Here is a 10,068-nt window from a genome sequence, read left to right as displayed (position 1 = left end):
AGGACAACAATCAAGAATTTCCTCGAGGGCATTAGTAGATAGTTTTATTGTATCAATAGAGAGGTGCGCTGTAAACCACACATGGTACCTGCTATAGCCCTGTCAACATGTATTGCTATCGTAGTTTTTAGTAGCTGGTCCGTATGACCTAAGTTATTATTTCATATTTGTTCAATCATAAAATCTCTATTCATATTATAAATTTTTTTCATATAAAACTTTGAGCAGAAATATCTGAATCAAGTTTTTACATGTACAGTTGTTAGTTTGTAATTGTAACTGCAACACTAAAACCCTCCAAATGCCAAGGGGTCACTGGCTAAACAGAGAATCAATTAAATTAAATATTATTCCAATTGGTCAGCTAGACTTCCAAGTCTAGAGAGAGTCCCAGGAGCCAAACCCAAATCAAAACCCGTCCTTTCGACCACTCCGAAGGATCACTCTCACACCCATTTCCTCTTCTCAGTCGATTTTGCATGATCTAAGTTTCCCCAACTCCTCCTATATTTAACTCCCTCTTCATCACCCAAAAACCATTCTTGATCCAATCATGTCTCACTTGATGGCTCTCTCTCAGGTAAATGCCTCCATTTCAGATTTGGGTTTTGATCGGTTGTGCTTTTTTTTTTAATCATAAAGACTGAAGCTTTGAATCATTTTGTGCATACCCAGTTGATGAATTGATTGATTATGGTGATTTTGATATTGGGTTTTCATTGATTTTGCTTGCAGGTTTCACTTGGTGCTACTGTTTCTGTTGGAAGTGATGCATCTCTTAGAAGATCTGTGTTCAAGGTCTGACCTTTTTTTCCTTGTTGGGTGTTGTTGATTAACTATTGCTGTGTTCAGTTTCTGTTTATGCAAAAGATTAAGGCTTTTTGTGGGTTACACTATATGTGAACTGTGAAGTTGGAATCTTGAGGATTGTCAATATGGTGTAAATTGTTGAAGGTTTCAAGATTTTCACTTGCTTAAGTTTTAATTGAGGATCTAATTTTCGGGGAATCAGGGAAGTTTGGTATGCTTCAAACTGTTTCTTGGTTTCTCAGCTGGACACATGAAAGCTATGTTTAGATTTTAGTGTACATGATTTTCTGTTTTGTCTTATAATCTCAAGTGGTACTTCAGGAAATTGTAGTTGTTGCTTTCGAATGTGATAGTAATGCTCTCTTGGTGCTTTTAGCTGTCACTTTCAGATTGCTAAATTGAAATGCATTGAATGCTAAATTGGTATCAGAAAGATATTGTTTTGTTGAAGTGGAAAGTAGTTTCTTAGCTGTTATCACAGCTTGCATGCTGGTACTTATTTCAAACTAAGGTTTATAGTTCTTGTTTGTATGCAATTAAACCTGCTAATAAGACTCCAATTTAGCATGCATTGTGGTTTGCTCAGCTATTGATTTCTCTCTGAAATTGCATGTGATTTTGTTGCAGGCACAAAACGTAAACTTTAGTGACAAATCATGGGCACCTGTTTTACCATTGGACTTGAAAACAAAGAGCGGGAGGCTAAGAAACAAGAGTGTTGTATGCATGTCAGTGCAACAAGCAAGTGCACCAAAAGTTGCTGTGTCTCCCTTAGAACTTGACAATGCTACAGAACCCCCGTTGAACATATACAAGCCTAAGGAACCTTATACCGCAACCATTGTTTCTGTTGAGAGGATTGTAGGCCCGAAGGCTCCTGGAGAAACTTGCCATATAGTGATTGATCATGGTGGTAATGTTCCCTATTGGGAGGGACAAAGTTATGGTGTAATTCCTCCTGTAAGTAACTAATTACATAAAACTTATGTCTTCTTTAATATTACAAAGTTTTTGCTGAAAAAGATAATTGAGAAGGATTACTTATGTTGCTTTCTTTAACCAACCATGGTTAGGTGGTATTTTAATGAAATGTAATACACCCTTTCTCCGGTTCCTTTCCCTTGCCTCTCGATATTCAGTTCATGAAACCAAAAGGTTGTTGGTAGACTTTCAGCCCCATCTACAGATGGGTCTAATAAATTCATCTTCACACTAAATCCTGTGTTTTGTAGTGTCTAACTGTTATTCACTTGCATAACAGGGTGAAAACCCAAAGAAACCTGGGGCTCCAAACAATGTTCGTCTTTACTCCATTGCATCAACAAGGTATGGGGACTATTTTGATGGCAAGACAACTAGTTTGTGTGTCCGTCGTGCTGTTTATTATGACCCAGAGACCGGGAAGGAGGATCCCTCCAAAAATGGAGTATGCAGCAACTATTTATGCAACTCTAAACCCGGAGACAAAATTAAGATCACAGGTAAGAGTCTGCTCCTTGATGATAATTTGGACTTTTAGTTACACTTTTCCTGAGAAAAGAGCCCTTGGCATTAGTAGCATAGATATCACATTTGGCTTTATTCAGTAACCGTGGTATGAGTCGTTAAATTCAAGTATATTGCTCTTTTTTTTTTAGAAGTTGTAAAAAATACTTAAGATTACCACATTGAACATATAGAATGATTAAGTTCTCATTCTCCTTGTTCTCTGTTTAGGTGTAGTTATCCCTGTATCTTTTCTTTCTTTCCTGAAGTTATTGTTTGTTTCTTTGATTATTGATCTGAAAATCAATGAATTGATTTGTTGCATTCCTTATATTTGATGAATTTGACACTGTTAAGTGTTATTGGTACTCAGTTAATAAGCTAATAAATAATAACTGTAAATTGTATATCGCAGGTCCTGCTGGCAAGATCATGCTCCTGCCTGAAGACAACCCAAATGCCACCCACATTATGATTGCCACCGGCACTGGTGTTGCTCCATACAGAGGCTACCTTCGTCGTATGTTCATGGAAGCTGTTCCTACATTCAAATTTGGTGGCCTTGCATGGCTGTTTCTTGGAGTGGCCAATACCGACAGCCTCCTCTATGATGAAGAATTCAGCAAGTATCTTAAGGACTACCCTGATAATTTCCGATACGATATAGCACTTAGTAGAGAACATAAGAACAAGAGAGGAGGAAAGATGTATGTTCAAGATAAAATTGAAGAATACAGTGATGAGATCTTTAAACTCTTGGATGGTGGGGCACATATCTACTTTTGTGGGCTCAAGGGTATGATGCCTGGAATTCAAGAAACCTTGAAGAGGGTTGCAGAAGAAAGAGGGGAAAGTTGGGAGGAGAAGCTTTCACAACTGAAAAAGAACAAGCAGTGGCATGTTGAAGTTTACTGATGAACTGGAACTGCAATACTCATTTGTGCATCTCAAGGTAAATGCGAAAGGCTCCTCTATTAGGTATTGTGTTTTTTTTCTTTCTCTTTTGTTGTTTTCTGTTTCATTGGAAATTTGGGTTCACCCATTCCTCAGCTTTAGATAGGGAACTTGAGGTAGCTATAGCATTCATCTGTTCTCTAAGTAACAAAGAGACAAGCCATTCTCCTGGTTGAATGATGTTCCATCTTCTGCCTGTGTAGCATTTTAAACATTTATCATTGAATAAACAAAAAGATCCCTTTACTTTTATATATATTCTGAGTTGTCCTTTGTCCTGTAATCACGTTTGCCATTAGGTGGTTTTAACTTTTACATACCAAACAGTGTTTTGAATGTAAATGATTCTGTTCTCGTAACTCCGCCTTTCAGTGCATTAAAGTTAGCTTTTTTACTATAAATGAGAAGAATACCAAATTTTTCAGGTCACCATTTTCTGCAGTCGAGAAAGGACTCAACTGAAGTTTAGGGGCATAAACCTGGTAGATACTCATTTCCTAAAACCTTGTGTTTCTTCCTTTAAGTTCACTTCTTTATGAGTATGGTGGTTACATACTTATGCTAAGAGCTTCTAATCATTATCCATAAAATTTAATGCATATTTTACTTAAACCATCACAAAACTACAAAGAGCTAACTACTAGTCCTAGAAATTCAACTGACATATTCTAGGGCATGAAGTTGCTATAATTTGTCAATCAAAGGCTGCTCTACAAGAGGGCTTCTTAACACCGCACCTTCTGCAGCGTCCTTCAAAAACTTTATCTTGATTTTTTTGAGCGTGGCTAGAGCATCTTGCATACTTGCCCTCTTTTCTGGCGATTCTGAGCAACACTTCAGAGCCAGTCTCATAAGGGATGATAAACACTCCTTGCTCACAAAATCATCGTTCTCTTGAGTCCCAAATAAATTGGCATCGAAAACTTCAACTATTCCATCTGGAAACAGAGAATTTGCAACCCACTGCTTCATACTCATCTCTCCACCAAACATCTCATCTGTTGGCTTCCTTTTTGTGAATGTTTCCATCAGTACAATACCAAAGCTGTACACATCCCCCCTTCTTGAAACTATTCCTTCTATTCCATACTCTGCAATGTATTAATAAATAAAAGACCTATAATTTAAATTTAATGTGGATGACGTACATAAACTTCAGACAAAAAATAAGAATTCGCATATATCACCTGGAGCCATATAACCAATGGTGGCTAGGGTCATGGTCTGAGTCATAGAATCTCCACCACCTAAGAGCTTTGCCATGCCAAAATCAGCAACATGTGCGACCATATCATCATCTAGCAGTATGTTGCTAGGCTTCAGATCACAGTGGATGATAGGTGTTACATAACCATGGTGAAGGTATTCCAATGCTGATGCAACATCGATCACTATATCCAACCTCTGCAGGATGTTTAAGGAAATGGTCTCTAAATACAACCATTTATCAAGACTCCCATTAGGCATGTAGTTCAGTACCACGGCTTTGAAGTCTCTTTGACTGCAACAACTGACGATTTTGAGAAGATTTCGATGACGAATATTGCTTAGCATTTGACATTCATTATCAAAACTCCCGAGAGCCCCTGCTACTTCTAAATTGAATACCTTTATTGCAACGTCTATCCCATCCGATAAGATGCCTTTATATACTGTGCCAAAACCCCCAGAGCCGATTATGTTGCTTTCATTGAACCCATCTGTTGCTCTTAGAAGTTCTAAGTGTGAAACTTGTCTCCAAAGAGGATTAGGTAACAGGGTCATTTCTGTTGTAGGTTCCACATTCCTTTTTCTGCGGAGCATCATCATGGAAGCAAGGCCTACTATGAGAATAATTGCTGGCAAGATGCCTATTATTATATACTTTGGGAGAGATCTTCCAGCTGCTTTCGTTTTGCATGGTGGAACAAGCAATCGGGGTGCACCACAGAGTGCACCATTTGAGACGAAAGAATTGGAAGAGAAGTTTTCGAAAGGTCCTCCTGTTGGAATTTCTCCTTCCAGTTTGTTGAAAGACAAATTCAGAGATTGGAGATGTGAGAGTGCTTCTAGAGACTTTGGAATGACTCCAGAAAGACTGTTGTTGGATAAATCCAGGAGTGCTAGGCTTAGGGAGTTCCCAATTGAACTAGGAATGTTGCCTACGAAATTATTATTTGCTAAAGAGAGTGAGACCAAATTTTCAAGACCCCCAAAGCTGCTCGGCATTGAACCTGATAAATGGTTGTTTGATAAATCTATATATGCCACCACTTCCAAATTGCCAACATCTTCTGCAAGAGGTCCACTTAGACTATTGGATGACAGCCCTAACAACAAGATGTATCTAAGTTCCCACAAGGAAGAAGGTATTGTGGAGGTTAACATATTGTAGCTCAAAAGTAGCCTTCTTAGTGATCTGGATAGGTTACCTAAGCAGGAAGGTATAGTACCAGACAGTTCATTACTATACAATTCTAAATCAGCTAGGTTATCTAGCTGACAAAGTTCATCTGGTATGTTTCCTTGCAATTTGTTACCAGTCAAATACAAACCTTGGAGATTCCGTAGTTTTCCCAGTGTCATTGGAATTGTTCCACTCAGTTCATTGAATGCCAGGTACAAGGTTGTCAAGCCGCTCAAGTTGCCAATCTTGCTGGGAATGTTACCCCTGAAGTTGCATCCTCTGAAGTCGATGTATTGTAGTGATGTAGAGAGATTCCCGAGGGAAGCAGGGAGGGTGGTGCTTAAAGGATTCCCTACCAGGCTTAACATCCTCAGATTTCTGAGATTAGGTAAACATGAGAAAATGTTCGCTTCTGGAGAAGATGTATCAATCATCAAGTTATTCAGTGACAGTAAAAGCCACTGAAGATTTGGTAAGGCACATAGAGTAGCAGGAATAAACCCAGAAAATAAGTTTGGCCCCATGTCTAGTTTTGTGAGCTTAGAAGCATTGGAGATGAAGTTTGGGATCTCTCCGCTAAGGTTATTGCCTCCTATATGGATCTCTTGTAAGTTTGGAATGGCAAGGCCTATATTTGCAGGGAGACTACCTGTGAGTTGATTCAAAGATAAATCGATTCCTGTTAGCAAGGATAAGTTGAAGATTTCTGATGGGATGATGCCATTGAGATTATTGGCGCCAAGTGATAACGTCTCTAAGTTTCCAAGGTGACCAATTTCGTGTGGGATTGTCCCTGCCATAATGTATCAACCTTAGAGCACTAAATACACAAGAAACATTAAGTAGAGTTGAATTAACGGGTAAGTTACCTGTCAAATTGTTTGAACCAAGATGAAGATACTTGATCTGCGTCAAGTTTCCAATATTTCTAGGTATACTTCCACTGAAATTGTTAGACCCCAATGTTAATACCAGAAGTTGATTGCACTGCTCTAAGCTTGAAGGAAGTGAACCCTCAAATTGGTTGTAAGCCAAATTCAATCCTTGAAGATTAGGGAGATTCCTACACAAATTGTCTGGAATCCTGCCGTTCAAACGGTTACCAAGTAGATTCAGAGTAGTCATAGAAGACATGTTGAAGACACCTGCAGGAACAAGACCTTCTAGGCTGTTTTCTTGAACGAACAGTTCCTCCAAATCTAAAGCACCAATCTCATTTGGAAGTTCTAAAATTCAACACATATATTAAACTCATGAGCTGAACCATAGATTTGTTATATATAGTCACCACTGCAAAACAGCGAAATCATACCTTTAAAATTGTTTGAGTCTAGATACAGCATCTTCAGCATTGTTAAGTTCCCGATTTCTTTAGGTATGGTACCTGTTAATATAAGGAGGATTTTTTGTAGGTTCTTTAGCTAGGTGAACGCTACTGTATATGTAGGTACGTACAGATAGAATTTCATGCCTTAAAACATATATAGAGATTGATTGTTGTCACTCACCTGATAGTTGATTATATTTGAGATCAAGTACTTGTAGTGCAGACAAGTTGAAGATAACCGTAGGTATTGAACCTGAAAATCCATTGCCATACAAATTGAGGATTTGCAGTTTGGACAAGGACCCCAACCATGATGGAATCTCTCCCACAAAGTTGTTGAATCCAATGCTAAACAAAGTCAGTCGCCGCAAACCAGCCAATTCCCGGGGGATATTTCCATGGAAGCTGTTATTTTCTAGGCGCATCCCAGCAAGAAATGAGAGGTTTCCTAGCTCAGGAGGAATGGTGCCAGTGAGATGAAACTCAGAGAGGTTTAAAAATACGACCCTAAGGTGGCGTTCACCGCAAGTAACCCCAAGCCAGTTGCAAACGTCGGAGTTGGACGTCCAGTTTGTCAAGATCTTGTTCTGAGGGTCGCTGGAGATTTGTGCTTTGAGAGCTAGTAGAGCAGACTGGTCAGTGCTTATGTTGGTTTGCTGCACTGCAGCCATAACCTTACTGGTGCAACAATAACGAGCTACCAGCAACGCTATCCCCCACAGAATCTGACTTTTTTCCATTGCTGAATTGGAGATCATATCAGCTTCTCCTAGTATCATCTATATATACGGACACATAATATATGGATCGATTTTAATCTATATATTCTTCTGCCGTCTTGCAAATATTAACTATATAGCTGCCTTGGTCGTCTAACCTTTTAAATTCCTAAATTCTATCTATGTATAGCTGACTTTTTGGCTAAATGAAAAATGTGTCATGATCATGAATGAATATAGGGCCAAATGTAATGTGTGGACGCAGGACTATTAGAGTTAGCTTCTTTTTTCTTTGTTTTGTTCTTTAGAAAACGATGTTGGATGAGCTATGCAGTCGTCAGATATATATACGTACAAGGTACAACTAACTAATGTCTTATGCTGCAAAGTAGTTGTAGTGGTAGAACAAAAGCCTGCTAAAAATTATTGAAGAGCAGAATCAAAGGCCATGAAACATAAGCAATATATAGTCATTCAGTTATAAGGGCTGTTGAAAGGTACGACTGTTTAACAGTAGAGTTCATATGGGAACTTCCTTCAAAAACTTAGCCTTGATTGATTGAGGCTGGCTAGAGCATCTTGCTCAGTTATTCTATCTTCTGGTGACTCTTCACAGCAAGCTAGAGCTATAATGGTTGTGAACAAAAAAAAACACAGTTCCTTCTGTACTCACAAAATCATGATCTTCATCTATCCTTCCTCTCCGAACTTCAACTATTGCATCTGAGAATACTGAACTTGCAACTCCATGTTTCAATAAACTCATTTCCCAACAAACATTCGTCCCAAAAAAAAAAAAAACAAAACATCTTATATATCATCTGTCTCTATCAGCTTCTTTTATGTGTCATCTGTACAATAACTGTCACATCCCCTTTCCTCCAAAATTGAAAGTTGAAACTATACCTTCTATATTCTATACTCTACTCTTATACAGTTATACACAATTAACATGCATACTGCTTTGTTTTGACTGTTTGCCGTCTTGGACTAATCACTCTATATGACTTGTTCACTGGTTATATACTCTTCTTATTCAGCTAGCTAACTCACCGGCCAATTCCAAATGAAAAGTGGCAAATGATCTGGAAAGGAATATCATAATGACCCTTTCCCAAACAGAAGCCAAAGGGGGAGGCCATTGATTGCTATGTTACAGATCTGAGACAATTGTGACTTACCACCAAACCAGGTATGACACTTTCCGATCAACAAATTATACTGCATGCGGGCGGTGGATTCATTTCATAGATCTTCAAATAAGGTCTCTAAGCAGATTGTTACTATTATGTTCCAAATTACAATAAGGAAATTGTGGATGCATAATACTATCCTGCTGTCGTTTAGGTTGGCAATGATTTTCTTTAGACTTATCAGTCTTGTCCTCAACTCTCTGATGATGTTGATTGGTGCTGTAAACCCATTATTTGATTCCTTATAATTTCATTACTCATCATAAGTATGTTTTCCACATTCAGTGCAAGGGTGTCATCACATGATCATGAATTGCATCCTTGAAATTAAAAGGCTAATGCAAGCCTTGTAATCATCCAACATAACATTTTAATTTTGGAGACTTGGCCAGTGTGGGAAAAAAGAAAAAGAAAAATCCTGTATATAATACTTCTACTATGCAATGATGGGAAAGGGCTTCAACTAATAGTTGGACAAAATCTTTTTCAATAGTGATAATACTGTCAACTCCATTGCTATCCAGGTATATTAAGCAATAAACTTTGTCAACATTGTCAACATAGGCAACCGCCACCCTTTCAGATTGGAATTTACATATGGATGGACAAATTGAATTTTTGAAAAGCACCATTGTTTTCACACTTTATCTCATCAATGAAACATTGTCATGTCCTTCTGGATATACAAAGAAACAGGATGGAAGAAACCATATCCCTGTAGATTTGAAAATGAATGAAATCAGAATGTCAATCATCTACACAATTCCTAGAAGGTCAATGATATAAACCTCAAGATATGAATAAACTTTGGAATGACCAAGTAAAAAATATCAGAAAAATCACACCCAGATCCGTAAAAGAATTTTCCTTTTGTTTTCGAAACGATGAAAAATGAAAAATTTGAGGTTTAGATTTCTGATTTCTGAATGCTTTGGTAGTTGGTAGTTGAAAGCAACAGTGTTCTATGACAGAGGAAGAAGAAAAGTTCGGTCGTTATATTGGGAGTTTGAGACTGCGATTAATTCTGCGCGACGTGGATGTTCCTCCACGTCATCATTTATTAACTCCAAATCTCCGATCAATCATTCATTTTAGGGTAAATAAATTAATATAATAAAAGTAAAACAAAAACACACAGTTGTAATTGTATCATCAAAACATTCAACAATCATCTCCCACCTCTCTCTCTCTCTC

The 10,068-nt window shown here is 38.0% G+C and overlaps 2 protein-coding genes across 2 annotated transcripts; one reads left to right on the top strand and one right to left on the bottom strand.

Annotated features, from left to right (window-relative positions):
* The first annotated feature begins 339 nt into the window (after window positions 1-339).
* Window positions 340-3,504, top strand: LOC101308748 (ferredoxin--NADP reductase, root isozyme, chloroplastic-like). Its single transcript, XM_004293939.1, has 5 exons — window positions 340-580; window positions 736-798; window positions 1,438-1,770; window positions 2,072-2,291; window positions 2,711-3,504. Exons 1-5 carry the CDS (start codon window positions 554-556, stop codon window positions 3,208-3,210), a joined length of 1,143 nt encoding a protein of 380 aa, XP_004293987.1. The 5' UTR covers window positions 340-553; the 3' UTR covers window positions 3,211-3,504.
* On the bottom strand, window positions 3,443-7,673 carry LOC101308447 (probable LRR receptor-like serine/threonine-protein kinase At3g47570-like). Its single transcript, XM_004293938.1, has 5 exons — window positions 7,144-7,673; window positions 6,948-7,019; window positions 6,505-6,861; window positions 4,437-6,428; window positions 3,443-4,340 (listed from the first exon to the last, which is right to left on the bottom strand). The coding sequence occupies exons 1-5, from the start codon at window positions 7,631-7,633 to the stop codon at window positions 3,934-3,936; spliced, it is 3,318 nt and encodes a 1,105-aa protein (XP_004293986.1). The 5' UTR covers window positions 7,634-7,673; the 3' UTR covers window positions 3,443-3,933.
* Window positions 7,674-10,068: the final 2,395 nt, after the last annotated feature.

This window comes from Fragaria vesca, linkage group LG3 (assembly GCF_000184155.1).
Source record: "Fragaria vesca subsp. vesca linkage group LG3, FraVesHawaii_1.0, whole genome shotgun sequence".
In the NCBI taxonomy this organism is placed as follows: domain Eukaryota; kingdom Viridiplantae; phylum Streptophyta; class Magnoliopsida; order Rosales; family Rosaceae; genus Fragaria; species Fragaria vesca.
The sequence above is the reverse complement of the archived record's forward strand: the minus strand, read 5'-3'. Positions and strand labels throughout refer to the sequence as shown.

What these genes read in the sequence shown, in the direction of transcription:
- LOC101308748 (XM_004293939.1), top strand. Translation starts at nt 554, where the DNA reads ATGTCTCACTTGATGGCTCTCTCTCAG. An exon ending in GTTATGGTGTAATTCCTCCT is followed by an intron (nt 1,771 to 2,071) that starts GTAAGTAACTAA and finishes CTTGCATAACAG; the next exon opens with GGTGAAAACCCAAAGAAACC. An exon ending in AGACAAAATTAAGATCACAG is followed by an intron (nt 2,292 to 2,710) that starts GTAAGAGTCTGC and finishes TGTATATCGCAG; the next exon opens with GTCCTGCTGGCAAGATCATG.
- LOC101308447 (XM_004293938.1), bottom strand. Translation starts at nt 7,633, where the DNA reads ATGGCTGCAGTGCAGCAAACCAACATAAGCACTGACCAGTCTGCTCTA. An exon ending in CAAATATAATCAACTATCAG is followed by an intron (nt 7,020 to 7,143) that starts GTGAGTGACAAC and finishes TTATATTAACAG; the next exon opens with GTACCATACCTAAAGAAATC. An exon ending in TGGTTCAAACAATTTGACAG is followed by an intron (nt 6,429 to 6,504) that starts GTAACTTACCCG and finishes ACATTATGGCAG; the next exon opens with GGACAATCCCACACGAAATT.